The 22,157-nt window shown below is 41.9% G+C and overlaps 1 protein-coding gene across 1 annotated transcript; it reads left to right on the forward strand.

The window, feature by feature from the left end:
* Positions 1-3,383: 3,383 nt before the first annotated feature.
* Positions 3,384-21,809, forward strand: shmt1 (serine hydroxymethyltransferase 1 (soluble)). Its single transcript, XM_063219131.1, has 12 exons — positions 3,384-3,496; positions 5,725-5,844; positions 6,127-6,272; positions 6,578-6,693; positions 6,808-6,968; positions 7,200-7,281; positions 8,222-8,434; positions 17,087-17,203; positions 18,653-18,775; positions 19,734-19,850; positions 20,046-20,156; positions 21,341-21,809. Exons 2-12 carry the CDS (start codon positions 5,752-5,754, stop codon positions 21,511-21,513), a joined length of 1,452 nt encoding a protein of 483 aa, XP_063075201.1. The 5' UTR covers positions 3,384-3,496; positions 5,725-5,751; the 3' UTR covers positions 21,514-21,809.
* The last annotated feature ends 348 nt before the right edge of the window (positions 21,810-22,157 follow it).

Consider the following 22,157-nt stretch of genomic DNA (forward strand, 5'->3'; position numbering starts at 1 on the left):
GGCGTGGAACCTTGCCCCAAAAAGGTGAAGGCCATTCTACAACTGGGCGCTCCGGAAAACAAGCAGGAACTACAGAGCTTCCTGGGGTCAGTCAATTTTATGTCTAACTTCATCCCAAACCTGGCCCAGAAAACAGTCAGCATGCGTGGCCTCCTGAAAAAAGATGTTCGCTATACCTGGACTTCGGACATGCAAACTGAGTTCGAAAGTGTCAAAACGGGGATTTCACAAGCAATGAAGCTCACGCACTTTGATCCTGCCAAGCAGGTGGTTATAGAGACAGATGCATCCCTCAAAGGGCTTGGGGCCGTCCTTCTACAAAATGGACGCCCAGTGAAGTTCCTAAGCAAGTCACTTACCCCAACTGAGAGTGAGTATTCAAACATAGAAAGAGAACTCTTGGCGGTGCTTTTTGCATGCGAGAAGCTGCACGTGTATGTTTGGAAGACGCGTCAACATTCACACGGACCACAAGCCACTTGAATCCATTTTTAGAAAACCCATCAGTCTGGCTCCGCCACGCCTGCAGAGAATGCTTCTGAGACTCCGCACCTACGATGTTCATGTCGAATACGTTGGTGCCAAACACGTCCCTCTCGCAGACACACTCTCTAGGCTGGTCAAACCTGGCTCGGACCCGACAATTCCAGGCTTGGATGTCAGCATCGCTCAGGTCCTCAAGATAAGGCATACGCGCCTGGCGAACCTGCAGGAGGAGACCAAGTGTGATCCTGTGCTCTCCACACTAGGCCAGCTGATCAGCAATGGGTGGCCTGAGAGTATGCAAGACCTTCCAGACACATTGCAGCATTACTGGTGCTTCCGAGACGAGCTCTCATGCACTGACGGCCTCATAATGAAAGGTAGTAGAGTAGTCGTCCCATCAAAAATGCAGGCAGACACACTACAACGCCTACATGATGGCCACCAAGGCTTATCTGCCATTCTCAAGCGAGCTCGACGTTCAGTCTGATCTTGCCAATGGATGCGAGGAGTGTCAAATACATGGTGCAAAGAAACCTCGCCCACCAGAGAGGCAGATATCCACAACCAGACCCATGGAGGTTCTGGGATGCGACCTAATGGACTTCCAAGGTCAGCCCATCCTGGTGTCCATAGATTACTTCTCTGGCTACATCTTCATAGACCCACTGCGAAACAGCACCACCAGTGTTGTAACTGCCCGCTTGAATGACAACTTCAGGCGTTTCGGCCTGGCAGAGAGGGTCATATCTGACAATGGCCCATGCTTTCGATCAGACCAGTTCCAGAAGTTTTGTGAGCTGTTTGAGATTCACCACACCACAACCAGCCCCTACCACCATCAAAGCAATGGCAGAGTCGAACGTGCAATCCGAACTGTGCGTAACATCCTCAAAAAGTGTAAGAATGACACTGAAATCACACTAGCCATCCTGGCCTATCTTGACACCCCAATCAGTTCAGACCTACCATCACCTGCGGAGCTATTCCTCAACAGACGCATTAACACTCGGCTTGGCCAGCCACTGAACTCCACTCACCTCACTGAGGAACAGAAGCTCAGTCTCACAGACAAGAGATCAGCCCACCTCAAACCGCAGCGTACCCCTCAGATACGCTACGCGCCACAGCAGCCTATCTGGTACACGGAGGACTGCTCATCAGAGTGGAAAGCAGGTTACATAGACATCGCTGACATGCATCCAGACTCCTACTGGATCATCACACAAACAGGCAGTCGACTCCGGCGCAACCAACACGACATCAAGGTTCGATATCCATTCAACCCACCATCAGCGGCACCCCATCACACGGAGCTCAACTTGCCTGACAGCGGCGACGACGCTCCACCTGTCTCCACCGACGGTGAGGTGACCAATCCGGTTGCCAACGAGTCCACTCCACATGCAGCAACACCTGTCGACTGTCCAGTCAACATCCCGGTCCCCTCGAAACCAGTGCCTCCAGAAAAACCATCGCCAGCACTGAGGCGATCTGGTCGGGTGACCAAATCCACTAAAGACCCCAACTTTGTGTACTCTACGTACAAAGGCAGGTGCTGAGGACCTAGCCTACAGTAAGACATGTCCTGGGACCTCTGTCTTACAAATGTATGTTTGTCATGTTTGTCATGCTTAAAAAAAAAAAAATTAAAAAGAAAAGAAAATGCTGTTGACAATCCAAGTGTTACTTGTTTTGCACTTGCACTCACCCTAGCTGTGGACTTTTAGTTATTCCCATGTAACTTCATTGAAGGTGGAACATTCAATTTTTTTTTAATGTATGCTTAGACTTTGCGTTGTTGACATATTGGCAGTGCTAAGGCACCACTTAAAAAGGGGCATGTTGTAATATTAGATATTCTGCCACCTTCTGTTATGTTTTGTGTATTACCAGTTCTACCCAGAATGCTGTTCTACTTTTACCTGCTCTCTCTCTTAATAAAGTAGCTGTCTGGCCAGCATCAAACTTGAACAATGTTCATTTGCATCCTGCATTGAGTGCTTTGACAGGTCTGATGACCAGCTTCATAAAGGCTGAAATGAACAGTAATGCTATATATTACGGTAGGCCTACAACTGGGAAATGCTGTTTATATATATATAATTTTAATTTGTTTAGTATTTTATCCATTAGAATATCCTAAGTTTAAACCTGCTGGAAAAGTAGACACTACCAATGGCCACGGACAATTAGCATCTCAATGGTAAGTGAGCTTCCTAGCTAAGATGAAGTGTTTCCCTCCACGGCAATGATATTACAGTATTACGGTATAGTTGAATATTCGATATGACATTGATGTACGGAAGAAATGCTTTGGGAAAAATGAGCGATCCCGTTTTGGGGGGGTGGGGTGGGGGGGGTGGCTGAATTTAATAATTACCGCAAAAATTACAGTCGCTCAGTGGAGTATAATGACAGCTCCTGGCGTAGAAGGACCCTTCAGTGGTGGGCGTAGACTACGCAAACCACCACTCGTCGGCAAAGATCAAGAATGCTCCAACTCTTTCTCTATGAGTGCGTTTTAATATGTGACCTTGCCTCCTCCACTTGCCTCCTCCACTTGCTTCTCGTCATGATGACATCACTGACAACAGTGTTGTGTTTTGATGGGTATAAAGGAAGAGACGCCTCTTCCTTTATACCCATCAAAACACAACAAACAACATATTTCAATATCTTGCAAAAGCTCAATTGTAAAGTCTTTTTCTCATTTGCAATTGGGATGGTGAATGAAAAACAGTCCCTCAAAATTTGTTGTGGCGAGGCTGACAGCTGGGAAACTTTATTGTTTTCTCCACGGAGGAGGGGCCAGGAGGCGGGACGAGGAGACAAGAACAAGTGGAGGAGGCAAGGTCACATATTGGGATTCACGCTATGGCTCTGTACTCGACTGGGAGATGGCATTCTGCTGAACACGCCTCCTTGCCATGATTGGTCTGTAGTTTTCGCGGACTTCAAGGCAAACTCGCAGCCAGATAGTATCACATTTGTGCCGCGGGACTACAGAAAGGTAGGGAATTTTGTTTATAACATTGTTTACCTTCCTGGGCTATTTTAAACTTTGTAACACAGCAGTTCCTCAATAAATGTTCTTGGTTTGTAAGGTCATGGAGTCTAGAGCTACAAAGGCACGTCATTTCAAGCCTCTGAATTCAAGTGGAGCTTTTGCTATTGCGCTTAATATGTTATCAGCTAACTTCCTTTGTATCAGATGTTTTTGTTGAAGCGATTACCGTTTGCGAGGTTTCTTCGTACAATCACTATTTAGTGTCCAACAGGTTCACGGCAACAGCTTGATTTTGTCACCCTGGGCACTGTGAATATGCAGTTCAATCCAGGAAGAAAACTTTCGCGGGAAATTGACAATGCGGCTTCAGTTGTGTATTCAAACGCACGTCCAGATCTAAATGGGTAATTTTCAGTGTGCGAAATACCGGGCGGTGACTATTTCACAACTAATTCATGAAACGAAATATATTAGTGTCACGAGCTGCGGTTGCATCATGCGCACGAGTTAATGGAGTAACTGGACAGACTGTGTCCTCCGCGCCCTATGTCCTCATCAAAGTTCAATTCGACTTTCACTGTTGCCAAATTCAAGCGTTAATAATTGACGTAGTATGAAGCAAAATGCGTGTTTGTTTTACGACTATGTAACGGTGACTGTTTTGGATATGCCCCCGCAACGGAATTGAAAGTTGCATTATCGACCGCATAGTGTCCCCCTCGGCCACCCTGACCACATGCCCCGATTTCCCTCATGAATGGTATTTGTCATGGTTATAATATGTCAGACCCCGAATCAGTAGGCTATGTTTAAAAAATAAAATAAAAAAAATAGTATGGACTCTAACCAGAGAAAATGGAATCTTTTGAGAAAGAAATCTCCCATTGGTTCCCATTGTAGACACAGTTCCACCTAGTTGCCACTAGTTGGCGAACGCGGACAAGTGGAAACAGAGCCGTCTGATTGGAAAGGAATGGATTGGAAAATGTAGTCCATAGGGCTAAATGCTAAATAAAATGCTACTGCCATTTGCAGTCACAATAAATCTCATAAATAAAATATTCCTGGTGAGAACTATGTCTGGTGTTATACAAGAGGCTGTATTGTCATTTTTTTTTCAGGTATCTAGTTTTTCCAGCATGGTAGAATTTTCGACCTACTTGATAGCATTCTGCTAATGTTTGTGGATTTGGCCTCATAAAATGAGCTTGATGAACCAGTATGATCTGGTCGCGCAAAAAATATAAACACTTCTCAAATGTGTTCTTAATAACATTTTGGGCAAAAAAATACAACCAGATATTAATTATGGTTGTAGGAAACTCCATTGACACCCATTCTTCTCTCACTTGGCCATGATAGCCAACTACTGCAGTACCACCTCTGACCACCAGCTAGTGCTCATTCTCATAGCTTCCAATAACAAAGCTCGATTGACACACATCCTATAGGATGGTCATGGGCGAATCCGGTCGGGTGTCATTTTAGGTCAGGCCAGAGCCATACAGAGGGGAGAGTTACGCGATTGGAGGACCAGGAATTGAATGGCAGCTCCGCCTTTCAGCGAGATAAGGGTGTTCCTAAAGCGGCTGTCTTTCCATAGACTCAACATAGAACCACCACATTAACAGCCAAAAATAAGGACTAACAAACTATACTGCGGGGTAATCACCACAAATATGTAAACCATCAACTGTCTCGGTGGTGATAATCCCAACAGGTTTACCATCTGTGATGTTAATCTGAAGTTATTACTACGAACAGCAAGTCTTGTCATATTCCCTGCATTGCATCGCATTGCATTTGCTGTGTGCTACGCCCACTACTAGGAACTAACACTCGCAACGCTGAGCAGTACTGAGAAGCTAAAACAGCTAATTTTGCTAATGAGGAAGTCGGCCTAAGCACACGGCGGAGATTGCCCGACTCTTTCCTCTGTATGGCTCTGGGTCAGGCTATACATGAGTTCTACATTTTTGTTTTCTCCTGGCTGCGCAACACTAGCTGCACACAACTCAACCTCTGATTGTTGGAAACTGCTGTCTGTACAAAAACCCATGTATGAACCCATGTATGACATTTTCGCCAAAAGGATTGTTTTGCCATCCTCCCACATGGTTAACCGCAGCTGTTTGCACTGCTTTGCGTACATCGTGAATAGATTGCACGTGCAGTTTGAAGCTTGATTTCGTTATGTTATGTGCTTTTATAATGATCTATTTTTCTCACAGTTGAAATCCAGCGGCTCAGCAGCAACCATGGAGCATACAAATGGTCACCACACTGACAATGAGACATGGGATTCTCACAACAAGATGATGCTTGAGCCACTGTCTACCAATGACCCAGAGGTTAGACTTTCGTAATTGATCTACCCACTGTCAAGCAGTAATATGGACATTGATTGCACTGCTCAGTTTAGGAATACTTGCATGGTGTGGTCAAAAGTGTTTAACTGTAAGCAATTATCCATGGAGATCAAAACTCGCAAAATGTTCTTTCAATTTAAGTTAACTCTTTTGACCAACATGACCTGGAAGACTGAGAGCTTCTTTAGGAGATGAGATGTTCACAAACATGTCTAAACAGCTCTGTATCTTCATACGGCAAGGTAAAGTGTCTCGATTTTGAAGGTCTTTGACATCATTAAGAAGGAAAAGAGAAGGCAGACGTATGGCTTGGAGCTCATCGCCTCTGAGAACTTCACCAGTCGTGCTGTGCTGGAAGCTCTGGGCTCATGCATGAACAACAAATACTCCGAAGGATACCCTGGCCAAAGGTAATGTTTACTGTCCTGTTGACCTCACATAATTGTTTACTTGTTAAAATTGTTTACTTGTTACTTTTTACACCGAGTTGTATCTGTACAGAGATGCCTGAACATTCATGGGCCTTTTTTTGCCTGTTTGAAAGACTGAAGACTTTCAATTGTGCTTCCCGCTGTCAGTTCAATCAAGGTCATTCTGTAACTTTTTTTACAGACTGCCTTTGTCTGATAACAGTTTTTATTATGTGGCTTGTTGGTCTGCTGCTGGTTTTGTTTGTGTCATGATGGTGCAATGCTGAGCTTCCATTCCCCCTCAGGTACTATGGGGGCACAGAGCATGTTGACGAGCTGGAGCTACTGTGCCAGAAAAGAGCTCTGGAGGTCTACGGCCTTGACTCAGATAAATGGGGGGTCAATGTCCAGCCCTACTCCGGTACGTTACTACTCGACGTGCAACGCAAATTGACGACTTCAGCATAGTAGATAAATACTTGCGTGAAATAACTTATTTGTCCTATTTTTTTGTTTTTGTTTGTCTGGGAATCAGGGTCGCCAGCGAACTTTGCTGTCTACACAGCCCTGGTGGAGCCCCACGGCAGGATAATGGGGCTTGACCTGCCCGATGGAGGTCACCTCACTCACGGCTTCATGACCGACAAGAAAAAGATCTCCGCCACCTCCATATTCTTTGAATCCATGCCATACAAAGTAAGAGGGAGGGAGGGGCGGGGCAGGGGGAGGGTCCTGTGTTTCTGTTATGTGTTTCTAAACTTGCACAATACTGGGTCATTGTTAATAATTAACCCTTCTTGCCTCACTGACGACTTGGATGATTAGAGATGGGATAGATGGAGGCGTTTTATTGCTCTGAGCTGGGAAATGAAAGAAACATAACAATGTCATAGATTATTTCCTGACACTTCAAACCAATTTCTGTAGGTCAATCCGGAAACTGGTTACATTGACTACGACCGCCTGCAGGAAAACGCCCGCCTGTTTCATCCTAAGATGATCATTGCCGGTAAAGATTAAGGTTCACCTGATGTGCCTGTTTTACCGCTTCTGCAGCACTTCTGTCCTACATCTTGCCTGAGCCATACATTCTGCTCTCATGTGTTGAGTTAGTTATTTAAGCACAGGGACAGTCCTCCTAGAGCAGGGATGTAAACAAACATCAGCAAACTCGTTTCCGCATACTGCCAACTTGATCTTAAGTGGGTGCAATGGTAATGTATTTGTGAAATGTTCCAAATTTCTGGTTCATATTGGAATCAATCATCTCAAGGTGGATGACACACTGGGGTCGGATTGAACCCTATAGCGGGCTGCATCCGGACCCTGGGCCGTATGTTTGACATCCCTGTCCTAGAGCAATTCTGAGTCATATTCCTAACCGAATGGTACATTAGCCATGGGTGACGGTACAAAAGACCATTAGCTGACCATAATCGATCAATCAATCAATCAATTCCGTTTATTAGGACCATGTACAAGTAAAACATAAATGTTTCAATTCCATGCACTGTACCAGATTTAGCCTAAGGCTAGTTCGCATCTGTTGTCCCTGACATTAAAATGAAGTCATATACAATAGAATAATAAAGTAAAACAGTCAAAAACAAATGAAAATACACATAAAAACAATAAACAAATCACTCGTATGGCATTCCCCCTGCACCCTGTTTACTGTATTACATTTACGTTAGACATGGTCATCTTTATCAGATGGCTGTTTTGTTAATTGTGCATTCTGTATATGGATAGCGGTACCATGTGCTGCCATCTGTAACAAGAATTAGGAATGAGGTGGAAAGGGGGGGGGGCCATGTGTAGATCCTCTCCGGATCATCGTTAGATCGATGTTAAGTTTTAATCACCATAGTGATGTGACTGTATTGTGACCTGAAGAAGACACAATGCTATGCCTCATCACTGCTCAATTCCCCCCATGACATTTACAGGCACAAGCTGTTACTCTCGTAACCTGGATTATGAGCGCATGAGGAAAATCGCAGATGAGAATGGTGCATATCTGATGGCGGACATGGCTCACATCAGCGGGCTGGTGGCAGCTGGCGTGGTGCCCTCTCCATTCCAGCACTGTGACATTGTGTCCACTACCACACACAAGACGCTCAGAGGCTGCAGAGCTGGAGTCATCTTCTACAGAAGAGGTCAGTATAGCTGGACCATCTATGTCAGATTCTTTTTTGGTACAAATGTGTTTTTTTGGACCACATTTTCCTACTTGATTTTTAAAAAAAATTGGATTTGGGTGGTTTTTCAATGTGATCAATGGCACCGTGTGGATACTTACCTGGAGAGAATAGCGTGAATGAAATGAATGGGGCCTAAAGCTTAGTAGCATACATAACATGTGCTGATAATCTGACAGGACAATATACACTCACCGGCCACTACATTAACACATTGACTACCAGGCATTTTTTTAAATGTTAGCCCAAGACTCCCAGCCAGTTTCATAATTTTTTGTCATTTTCGAACAGCCACCGAATATTTTGTCTTAGACCTACAGACACATGAGAATCCCAGCTTGCTACAGGTATTTACGACATACTTTTATCTTGTTCCATTCCGAAGTTATTCAACTTTAAGCGGAAGCTACTTTAGCGAAAAATGGTACTTCAACCCATTCAACCCTTTTTTGTCACGGATGCGCTCTTTGACTCACCGAGTTTATATTGAGGATCTAAATATATTTTCATACCCCAAAGAGAACACCAGTCGCTTCCAAGTTAACTATTTTCATGAAAAGCACCTGGATCACTTCTGTTTACTGTTAATATCATCACTGGAAGAGCTAGTTACTAGTGTATCCTGATGGGCATGTCAGTCATTCAATAGCAAAAAGTGGATGCACTGAAGTACACTCACCAACGTTAGTTTCTGCTGCTGTGTTGTGCTGTTTTTTCATTCCAAACTTCATTTTCCATACCTAATTTGATGACAGCAAACCTCCTTATTCTTCTGTAGGCCTGTGTTTACGATAAGCTAGCAAAGCCCTGACAGGAAGCTAGGTATGTTTTGATTACCCAGGCGCCTTGATGTGACGTGAACAGGAAGTGTGCATGATTTAATTTGCGTTAATAACACTCAAAAATACTGCATTGTGATAAGTTGCACAGATGAAATATCCAAATAATGACTTTGTAGGAGTTTTGACTGTAGGTGTTTTCATGATCTATGTGAGTTCTGTTCATCACATAATTACGAAAATCACACAGAATGTGCATTAGAATGTGTAGATTCAGAATCCACTAAAAAAAATAAAAATAAAAAAAAATTCAAAAACGAGTTTTCCCGTTTTGGAAGCCAACGCATGGGAAGTAAAAACGGGTTTTCCCGTGGTTTGGTAGTCAATGTGTTAAGAACACCTCTCTAATGTTGGGTTGGACCCACTTTTGCCTTCAGATTTGCCTGAACTGCCTGCAACAATACTCGAGTAGGCTGTGGCATTCCAACAAAGACATATTGGTACTAATTGGCCCAAATTGTGTTAAGAAAATATGCCTGTGCCATTATATCCCCAGCCTGAAACGTTGATGTAAGGTAGGGTTGACCCATGTTTTTGGCCAAATTTTGACCATTCCACCTGAGTGTTGCAGTAGATATCAAGACTCATCAGACCAGGCAACATTTTTCCAATCTTCTAGTCTCGTTTATGGTAAGCCTGTCCAAATTGTTGACTCATTTTCCTGTTCTTAGCTGACAGGAGTGGCACCAAATGTATTTTTCGGCTGCTATAGCCCATTTGCCTCGAGATTTGATGTGCTTTGTAATCAGGGATTCTCTTATGCATACCTCGGTTGTAATGAGTGGTTATTTGACTTAAATGTTGCCTTTTTATCAGCTCAAACCAGTCTTGCCATTTTCCTCTGACTGCTGCCATCAACAAGGCATTTTTGCGCACAGAATAGCTGCTCACTGCTTTTTTTTGTTTTTCGTACCATTCTTTGTAAACCCTAGAGATGGCTGTGTGTGAAAATCCCACTATATCAGTATTTTCTGAAATACTCAATTCAAGCCCTTTCAGCTTGACAGCCGTGCCATGTTCAAAGTCATTTTAAATAACCTTTCTTCCTCATTATGATGCTCGGTTTGAACTGCATCAGATCATCTCGACCATGTCTACATGCACAAATGCATTGAGTTGCCACCATGTGATTGGCTGATCAGAAATTTGCCTCAATGTGCAGTTGTAACAGGTGTCCCTAATGTAGTGGCCAGTGTCTGTAGTTCAATTTAAGGAACAGTCCACTCCTATTTGACTTTCACATATTTGTCGTATATCCAATTACTGTATTACACATGAATGCGCGTATAATAATTTTCTCAGTGTATTCAGTACTAGCATCAAGTCACCAGTGATCACTGGACAGAATTCAATAGCCATTTTGCACTCTGGTGAATTTTACATTCTTTAAAAGTGGTTTATAAGTACGCCCAAAAAAGGAAGGAAAAAGCAGAGGTACTCTGAGATTTGAGAAAAATATAAAAAAGCCTTTAATTTAACATGGCAAATTCAGTTTAAAAGCACATGGGCCTACGCGTTGCGACCATATTGGTTTATAAGTACATTTGATGTTTAATTTGGTACCATAGACTTCAATTGCTACGCTTAATATCGCTATGCTGATGAATTAAGACAGGGGTCCCCAAACTTTTTTCTCTGGGGGCCACATTATCGTTCCTGACTGTGATCAGGGGCCGGGATCAATCATGTGGGCTGTATACTAGGCCACTGCCTGTTATAGCCACAATTTCTACCACAAAAAAGTTCATCATTACAAGTGATTTGCAAAAGAAGTGAGCACTTCACATTATTTTCAATTTTAAATACATGTACCACAGGTATTCCTTTTAATTTCTAATAACCATGTAAAATAGCAAGGAAAGGTTAGATAAATATGGTGATTGACAGTTTATAAGTGATGCAATAGAAATGGTAGGCCTGTTTATATTACAGTGACATGAGAAACTATCAAGACAAGAAACGTCTGGTGATTCACACTAGGTTAGTGAAAATTAAACTGTAGGAAGGCCTGTTGATAAACAAAATAAAATATTTAAAATATATATTTTATCATTATTTTTTTTTCTGTGAGGATTGCTTCTTTGGGCCAGTTCAAATGGTGAGGTGCAGAGAGGTGGAGGGCCGGTCAAAGGGGCGTGGCGGGCCGTATTCGGCCCCCGGGCCTTAGTTTGGGGACCCCTGAATAATTAAGCAATACAAACGCACAGAAAAAAATCATATATTCTCATATTTTACCTGAGCTTAACTACATATAAGCAATATCCTGAAATTAAGTGGACTGATGCTTTAAGCTTGTTTCATACCCAAAGCAGTTTCTGTAAATGTGTATAATGAAGAAATATGCATGAGCTCCATAAAAAACAAACAAGTGAAATGAACACATTAATGAAGGTATAGCACCTGATTGAACCGATGATGCGGAATAGAGGGGACAACGTACGTTCTAATCTGAAGTGAAGCAACGGCGGGGGAATGGGTCTATACCTGGAAACTGAAAGAATCTCGCCAATTCCCTTCCATCTCTATGGGAGACTTGAGCCAATGCATCTCCTGGGCGAGTCTACTTTGTTACGGGCTGTAGTTTCCCGTCCTTTTCAAACAAGCCAAATATTCTTTTTGGGCTGACCCTTTATTTCAGAGAGCTATCAGTTTGACCTCCCCAAGTAACTGGCTATGACTCAGTATCAGATCAAGAAAATGTCTGTAAAATGCTTTTATTGGCAAGTGTTTAAAACTATTTTTAGGTCTCAAAATTATAATTCTACAATTCTAGTAAGTTATTGGATGACTGTGATGTTCAATTAGGATTGACATGACTGACTGGGCATTTTTATTTGAAAATATACAAAAATAAGCGTATTGAAATATGTGGGGCCATCAGTTGTGCTGTGTGACGTCAGGTGGATAGACAGCTGACATTGCTGTTGGACAACAGCTAGAATTATATTTTTTGGCAAGGACGTAATTCTCCATGTGTTCAAACACAGTTTTAATGCCCTGCATGAAATACACAATGAAAATCCATGAAAATAAAGAGAAAGCATAAATGAGAAGGTGAATCCACATTTTTGGCCTGTACCGTATATATAGGAGTGAAATTATTGTGGTTTAATGTTTACCCATTTCTATATGGAGACACCAAATTCATCTTGTATTATGAAGGATATAATGCCATCAAGTCGTGAGATTGTAAACACTTGGAAAGTGCCTGTATCCTGTCAGTGGGGTATACAGTTGAGGACGACATTATTAGCCCCCCTACTGAAATTAGACATCTCTCTTGATTATTAAGACATTTATGTTATTCTGGAAACAGATACACAAGGGAGATAGTGTCCAAGAAGTTGAATTTGGATTTTTCCATTGTTACGAGTTTAAACAAAAAGGGGAAAAATGGCAAAGACAAAATTATTAGCCCCCTGATTATTAATAGTCAATACGGTGCCATTTTTGAATAAAAGTGACACCAGGCTCTTTGATTAGTTGTTGACTGGGTTGGCACATGTCCTACCAGAGATTTTCACCCATTTCTCCATTGCAAATCGATTAGCTGCTCCAAATTGCATCATGTTGAGGATGGACATTCATCTTCAGCATTCCTGAAAGACTATCTAAAGAATTGAGGCCTGGACCACTCCATGAAAGTTTTGGGTTATTATCTTGTTGAAATATCCAGTGAAGATCTTAGCTTAATCTATGGGCATATTTTTGCATGGTCACCTTCAACATTCTATCCTTATCTTCTCTTCTCATGGTGCCGTTCACCCAAACAAGGCTTCCTGTGCCTGAGGCTGTCACAGAATGATGCTACCATGACCATGTTTAACTGTTGACACTGTGTTACCAAGGTTCAGGCCTATCCCTCTCTTCACTTAACAGAAACAGCATTCAGGTGTCCAAGAAGGTCTAATTAAATATCATCAGACCAAATCAGAGACTACAAAAACTGATTTTTATCTTTGAGATGTTCACAGGCCATGCCCAATCAGACGCTGATATGCACCGCCTTTAGTAAAGGGGTTCTTCTGTGATGATGGCCTCAAAGCTCAATATGGTGACAAGCCCTAACAGCTGCCATTATTAAAATAAAAACTCCAGGTGAGGCTAGGTCAATAAATACCAATCATCTAGGGAGGTGTCCAGGGCTTCTTTAGTCTAATGAGACTAAGCACAGTTTCTACAATTACACATGGTGGAGGGAGCATCACATGTTTTGTCTGTTTTCCAGCCTCAGACACAGGGAGTCTGGGTCTGGATCTGGATACATCTAAATTAGTTCAGAGGTTCTTCAAGGATACTAAAACCATGATACTGGAATGTCCCGCTCAGAGTCCAGTCCTCAATCAGACCTCCAGTCTTGTGGCAAATGGTTATGCTCAGCATCCATGCACTTTGGACCAGTTAGATAGAACAATTGGTAATGGAGATATGGGCCAAAATTCCTCGTGGCACATGTGGCAACCTAGTTAACAACTAATCAAAGAGCCTATCGTCAGTTTGGGTCATAAATGTCGCCATATTGACTATTAATTATCAGGGGGCTAATAATTTTGTCCTCGTCATTTACCCCCTTTTTTGTTTAAACTCATTGTAACAATAGAAAAATCTAAATTCAACTTATTGGACATTATCTGAATCAGTGTATTTGTTAAGCTGTTAATAATGGTCATTGGCTAGCTACGGTTACATGATGGTTTTTAAATCCAAATTGATAGACCTGAATGAAATAGATTTAGTTATTTTGCGACGTGTATACATGGCACTTCCACTTAATTCTGAATTAACGCTTAGGGAAAACAACACGTTTCGATTGGGCAGAGGACACACGTGCTGAGCCAGCCAAATAAGGCGCGGGCCGTGGTCACCAACCTCCGGTACCCCCGTGAAGTACAGGGAGAGATGGTCATCTTCAGCCCCAAAATAGTACCGGTACCTCAGCCTGGGATTTGTTTATCTTGGTCTCTTCAGATCACACAACATGGTTCCAGTGATCCATATCCTTGGTCTGTTCATCTCTCTTGAGACCAAGATAAACAAATTTGCTTTAGATGGTGTCAAGCATGTGTGGTGGTAAACAAGTGAGTTGTACAAAAAAAGGTGTATCCTCTCATAAGCCAAGCATGGTAGTGGGACTGACATGGTTTGGGGATGCATGAATGCTGTCAACATTGGCAATCTGAAATACACCTAAAAGAAACATGCATGTCAACATGCACTGTGACTACTGAAGCAGATCATGATATTCTCCATAGGATTGCATTCAAATCTCACACCAATCTATTTAAGCCAGATGCAGACTCAAAATTTAAAAGTTCAATGCAAAGAAAGGTTGAAACGCACACTGATGACCTCCCTTGTCATCCCTTTTCATTTCGTTTCATTTCGAGACGATTCGAGCCAACATAGCCCCTTCTCTACCGGATTTTAATCTGGGGTGTACTCACTTTTGTGAGTACTTGTTCAAACATTAATGGCTGTATTTTGTTTTTTTCTGAGTGAACAAGAAATTTAAGCGGTTAAATATGTTGTTAAAAGGTCACTAATCATTGTGTCAAAGTTACATTTCTGTAATGCTTTCCTATGAAAAGATATACTCAAAAATCTGCAAAACTGTGAGGGGTGTATTCACTTTCGTGATATACTGTAGCTTAGAGAACCGAGTGGTCAAAGGGTAATGTGGGATAACTTTGTTGTGCTACAATCAGTTCGTTGTGCATTTTTACATCAAAATATGGAAGCCGCAACATTTATAGTCGCTTAGGGACTTAAAATTAAGCAAAACTTTCGTGTAGGAAATCGACCGGAAGTCTGCCATTTTTTTCTCACGGAAGCAAAGGGCATGGGGTCTTACGTCATTGTGTAGCTAACAAACATGCGTGGAACGACCGGAATTGCTGTTCATTCTGAATAAACGGTTACATGACAGAGGAACGTGTTTATTCGGAATTAAAAGAGGAATAAACCACCCACTTTACTCGGAAGTTAATTCCGAATAAACTTTAATTCCGGTTGGGTGTGTTTACATGATGTTTTTAAAGTGGAATTAAGTTTTATTCAGAATTAAAGTGAGTTAATTCCGAATTAAATGTCTCATGTAAATGAGGTAATTCTCACAGAGAAATCTAGAGAGCTGTCTAATTTCAGGAGGGGGGCTAATAATATCGTCCTCAACTGTACATGCATAGAAATGATTGGCCTAGTCTGCCTTAGGTCATAGTTTTGAAAGTCATCTATACACCTTAACCTGGGTGGACACTGTACGACTTTTTTTTTCATTTGTGGAGTTCAGTTTCATCCACACAGTGTGAGAATCGCGGGGGTTACCGGTTGACTGCTCACGATTCGTATCTTCACAATATATGATCCGATGCTTGGATGCAGTCCGACTGCTCACACAGTACAAATTGATGGGGAATAAATAAAGCTGGCAGACCAATGTCAATGAATGGACATAAGTTCATAAACATCTCTCCAATGGTATTTATGTTGATTAGCTACTTTTCTTGAATCTCCAGAGACACAGCACTATTCTGTTCATTTAAGATGTAAGTCACAGGCTAGTGCACTACTAAAGCTCTGTTTCTGGATTCTCCCCTTTCAAATGATTGGTGTAGTATTCGTAGCCAGGCTAGTGACGCAACACCCTCAGTGTTGTTTCTAGTCAGGCCAAGAGCAATACAATATCGTTTTCAAACTTTTCCCACTTTGTCGGGAAGCATACAACCATTAGCAAACCAAGGGAGGCAGGTCAACCATGCCGTTTGGGAAATGTTAATTGTTATGCTCTTGGTCAGACCAAGTCTCGCAGAGATTTGAAAGTCGGTGATAATCAGGCTATAGTATTCGCTGCATAATTTGAGGGTCTAGAAAATGAGTTCTATCTATCAAATTAAAGGTTGTGATGAGCTCCATCTAACTGTCAGAAAGACATGTCAGAAATCAACAAACAAGAAAGACCCAATTCACAAGTGGGCATGACGGTGTTGGAGCCAAAAGGCAGTCTGCGATGTTGACGGCTAGCATAATACTACACCACGTGTCGACAAGCTCTAAATTTCACACCAGTTCGGTGATCTAAAGAGGACACTGTTCACAAAGAGACAGAAAGAGAGATTGTGTAAAGTTGTTAGCTTCATTTAGCTAATTGTTTTCATACCAGGTCAATTTTTTTTTTCTTGTCATCTGTTTCTCCCCCTTTTTTGTCATGTTATTATGGCTAATGTCAGTGTATTAACAGGACTTGTTTTCAGTTAAAAAGACAAACCTAGTCTATTTTTTGTGCATTGATGATCAAAATTATTTTCAATGAGACATAATTATGTGATTAAAATGTGATCTATCGTGAGTTAACTGCCATTTATTAGATCGATCGCCATTAAATATTTTAATCAATATACAGCACTTAGATAGATGGCTAGATAATATGAAACTAAACATAATAGAGATGAGCTGGGAAAGCCAGAGCCTGCTGGTCAGAGCTGTCAAGTTTAAAATCCTGAACAGCAAGCCTGTAGAAGCGGCAAGCAGGTGGACTTCTTTCTGTTGCACAGCTTTCGTGTTCACCATAATGTATATTTTTTAAATATTAAAGGCCACATACAATCAAAATTGTTAACAGTAATCTCATGTCATTTTGTTCAAACATTAGTGCAGTAAATTTGGCGCATAAAACGTTATCCTACTCCATTGAAAGCACACATGTATTCCTACCGATGTGTGGATATGCACTCAGGTTTTGTATTTGAACCATCAATGTGTTTTTCCATTTCAGGGGTACGCAGTGTGGATCCAAAATCCGGGAAGGAGACCATGTACAACTTGGAGAGTCTCATTAACCAGGCCGTCTTCCCAGGGCTTCAGGGAGGACCACACAACCATGCCATTGCAGGTTTGAAATATACTCTGCATTAGTATAACTTCGTTTTAGGATGCAAAGGCTCAACATATCCAAAGATAGTCAATCTATCTTTAAGTACAACATATGACAGACAGGGACCCAGGCATTTCAAGGCCTGCATCAGTCTTCAAAAAAGTAAACAACCCGTGTTCACACCATGTTTGTGCCTGGATGCATCTCAAGATTTAAGGACAGGGATGGGCACTGGCATGGTTCTTTGACGGCCTGAACACTCTGTTAGTGGTAGGGTACAGTAGAGTAGTGTGACTTAACTGGTGTCAAGTACAGAGGTTGGACAATGAAACTGAAACACCTGTCATTTTAGTGTGGGAAGTTTCATGGATAAATTGGACCACCCTGGTGGCCAGTCTTCATTGCAGCAGTAAGAGCAGAGTGAAAGTTCAATTAACAGGTAAGAGAACAGTTGTCCAGTTTTATGGGCGACATATCAGAGTTCAAAAAAGGAGAAATTCTTGGTACGCGGGTTGCTGGTGCACCTTTGACCAAGACGGCAAGTCTTTGTGATGTATCAAGAGCCACGGTATCCAAAGTAATGTCTATATACCACCAAGAAAAGAAGGATGAACCACATCCAACAGGATTAACTGTGGATGCAAGAGCACGCTGTCTGAAAGGGATGTTTGAGTGCTAACCCGGACTGTAACCAAAAAAACATAAAACTACAGCTATCCAAATCAGGGTAGAATTAAATGTGCACCTCAACTCTCCTATTTCCACCAGAACTGTCCATTGGGAGCTCCACAGGGTCAATATACAGGTCGCCCAAACATCCCTTTCAGACAGTATCCTCTTGTGTGCATTGCTATATTTTGAGCAAAACCGTGCTCTTAATTGAACCTTGACACTCTGCTCTTACTGGTGCAGTGTGCAATTAATGAACACTGGTCAACAGGGTGTTCAATGTTCCATGGAACTTCACACACTAAAATGACAGGTGTTTCACTCTCATTGTCCAACCCCTGTAGCTTACACATAATACACATGGTGCACATAATGAGCATTGCAAGACAAACATATGCGCTTTACATCAGGTCAAAGAGGAATAAAATGGGCTGCGAACTTATCCTGGGAGTTAAGGTAGACAAAAAGATTAACATGACCAAGAAGGAAAGAGTGTTTTCAAGTAATATGTTGGATGTAGTATTCGACAGACAAAATAACAAAAGTCTGAAATGTATATCACGGAGGAGATTAAGGACAAACACAGAATTACTAAGACTTGCTGCCACTGTCATTGGCGCCTGGAAGTATATGCCTGTGTTTTCTTTGGATAGAAGTGTATGTCATGGAAGGTATTCTGTTGAACAGTGTGTTGAAATGTGTAAAATGGTTGGACACTCCTGCTCTGTGCATGTTCAGCAGAGTTAAATGTGTGGTTTGTATTTTTCTCTTGTGTGTTTTTGGTGGGTCGCTGATCAGGAGTGGCTGTTGCACTGAAACAGGCTCTTACTCCAGAGTTCAAGGCCTATCAGAGACAGGTGCTGGCTAACTGCAAGGCTCTGGCAGCGACCCTGATGAACAGAGGTTATAAAATTGTTACAGGTGAGTCTACTGTTATTTTTGTTCTTGGCCTTTGGCTCTTCGGTGTATGTAAATGTTTGTGAAATCAGTGCTTTCTATTAATTTGGTTGGTTAATGTACATGTAGTTTTCAGACATTCGCTATTGTATTCCGCTTATCTGAGTGAAGACTGCACATTGTATGCGCTATTATATACCGTGAGCTGTTGTGCATGTCTTCACATTGAATGACCACAGGATGGCAGCAATGGTATATTAGGATTTTGCGTACGGTGGTCCTGACCCTGAGGGCTCAAAATACTGTGTAGGGCCAAGAACGCAAGTCAGAAAAAAAATCTTTATACTTGTGCACTTAGCGTTATAAATGTTGTTGTTTCAGACGGCATATTACTACAATGTGTGAGAAGTGTAGGTAAATCTCAAGTCCACTGTGAATTATGTCTGCAGAAATACCACTGTGCACACAGACGGGACTGAGAATGCAGGATGGTTGAAATGCTGAAACGTTGAAGGCTGAAAAAAATATTAGAGGCATTTGGCCTACTAAATCAAGGAATTAATTAACATTATTCAAATATATAATATAGTAGGTAGATGCGGTGATCTACTCTTGACGCCATTCTTATAGCTTGCCAGCCAGCTCATGTAATCACAATGTTCCTCTAAACCAAATACACCCAGATGTTGGCTTATTTCCAGGTTTGCCATGGCGCTTGGCTGAGGTCTTCACTGTTTGCTCTGTCCAGCGGGGTGAAAGCATTAGTAGGCCAGACATTAACCAGGTAGAAGATTCCACAGAAACCTGTGTTCCTGACATTGATTTGAAAACAATGCATGGCTTTGTACTCGCCAGTGCTCTCCCCCTTCTCTAACAGGAATAAAGCAATCCGCTCAGTAGCCCCAGGCCAACAGGATTGTTTGCTAATCCTTTTGAAAATCATGAAGCAGCCATTCATTTCCATGTCATCCTCTGATTTTAGGTGGCTCTGACAATCACCTTATCTTGCTTGACCTTCGGCCCAGCGGCAGTGACGGCGGGAGGGCAGAGAGGGTCCTGGAGGCTTGCGCTATCGCCTGCAACAAAAACACATGTCCAGGTAATGACGAGAAGTCGATACAGTGAGCATGGAGGGAGAAATGGGATTAAAAAGAGAATTGATTTGCGAGAAAAGGGTACAACCTGCCTCATAACTGAAAATAATGTGCTTGTGTGACTTGCAAATTCTAGATTCCCCTGCCATATTCCTGACTAATTTTTTCCTTAAAAAAAAAAAAACACCTTTTATACGCAGGGGACAAAAGTGCTCTGCGGCCCAGCGGTCTGCGGTTCGGCTCCCCGGCCCTTACGTCCCGTGGATTAGTGGAGGTGGATTTCTGCCAAGTGGCTGAGTTCATACACAGAGGTAGGCTGGGGGGAGGTTCCTAAGAGGCCATTAAGAATTGAAAGGGTTGCCGAGAGAGCCCGCTGGGGAGACGCAGGGATGGACCCCCTGCAGTCCCATAATGCTAATGTAACATGGGCTGATCGTCTTCTGGGCTGATAAATCTCCAGCATTGTGTTTTGAAATTGGGTGTGGGACAGCACGCTAAATATTAGTATACTGGTATCGGTATCGGCTGCCGATACTGCTCATTGTACTCGTACTCGTCAAGCACTTGCCGATACCAGGAACGATACTGCTATTACACAAAACAATGCAAAATCTTGTCACGTTCTGTGGACTTGACAGTAGCATGGGAAAAAATTGCCACCTCATACATTTAATAACATTTAAATCTACATGGAAATGAACAATACAAATATCACAGGTGGAAAAAAACAAGGCCATGCATTTATTTTCGTTGTATTTTGGTGGGAAAAGGTATCGGTATCGGTACTCGGTATCGGCAAGTACACACATTAATGTACTCGTACTTGTATCGGTTTTCAAAAAAGTGGTATCGGTGCATCCCTAGCTGAAACGATATTTTATGGAATCGAGAAATTGTGATGCACTGTCATGATACTGTATTGTAATGCAAGAAGGCAGTATCGTGACTAGCCCTTTCAAAGTTCTGTTACTCTTTAATTCAGAATCAGTTCAATAAAGACGCTTTTGCACACCTCTGTAGTTGGGCAGGTGCGTAGGATGTTATCCCAGCGGGGTTGTCAGTCAAGTGCAAAGAAATAATAACTTTACCTGAAGAAGGTCGGATGGCCGAAACGTTGTATTAAAGTTTGTTGGTGGAATGGACAGTGTGCAGGATTTCTTTGCACTTGACTCTTTAATTCAGAAAACAACCACATGATATGTGTTGGTGCTTCAAATCAATGTCATAATTTTTAGACTTAAAAAATATTAGTAGCCTCTTGTAACCTATTCTAACCACAAATGATTATCTAAAAGATATATTTTGAAAATGTTGGTGTGTGGAACTGTTGGTCAAAAACGTGATACAAACCGAATTGTCAGTTGTGGGTGTATTGTTACAGCCCTACTAAATACTTTCTGGAAGATGGTCATGTCTTTGAAACACTAAGTTAAGGTGTCTAATCATTTTTTCAACTCTACTGTGCTCCTTGCTGCCCTCCCCTTCCGTCTCTCAGGCATCGAGCTCACCATTGAGATCCAGTCAAGCATGAACCCCAAAGCCACGTTGAAGGAGTTCAAGGAGAGTCTTGCCCAAAGTGAGAAGTACCAAATGAAAGTGAAAGCCATCAAGGAGGAGGTTGAGGCTTTTGCCGCTAAGTTCCCCATGCCTGGCCTTCCAGAGTTGTGAAAGATTAGCAGTCTCGCTGTCGGTGAGGTTTTCTCCCCTGTTTGATTATTCAACTGATTGAGTGAAATTCCAATGTTGGGTAATGGGCCAATACGCACATTTTACAAACTTGAAACTTTGTTTTACAATAAATAACTTCGACTAAGTGTCAAGTGATTTAATTTTTCCACTGTATGTGTACAGAGGCCAAAATATGACAAAAGACCTGCTGAATATCTGGTAAACTTAAATATGGTTAGTCAAGTAAACTTTTAGCTTGTTGAACTGTGTGAAACTAAATAAAAATGTATACTGTGTCTAAGTGTAAGGACTTTTATTGCAGTTTTTTTATCGCAAGTTTTTTTTTTTTTTTTTTTAAACTGCCTAAAATATTTTTAGAATTGGCAACAGGGAAATACTTTTCATGTCAATGTAAATCATTTTTTAATGAAAAGTTTAGATATTATTGATTATTTCACAGTGGAACAGACAGCCATGGACCAGGACAACATGAGTAAATATTTTCAACCAGTACTGGACAAATACAAGGCTTGCACATCACAAGTATCTTGAAATCAAAGTCACAATGCTGTGTTTTTAAATAACATTCACTTGAATACAAGGCAACAGAATGGAACACTTCAAAGGAAATGAATAAGTGGCAA

Source organism: Engraulis encrasicolus, chromosome 2, assembly GCF_034702125.1.
Source record: "Engraulis encrasicolus isolate BLACKSEA-1 chromosome 2, IST_EnEncr_1.0, whole genome shotgun sequence".
Classification (NCBI taxonomy): Eukaryota; Metazoa; Chordata; class Actinopteri; order Clupeiformes; family Engraulidae; genus Engraulis; species Engraulis encrasicolus.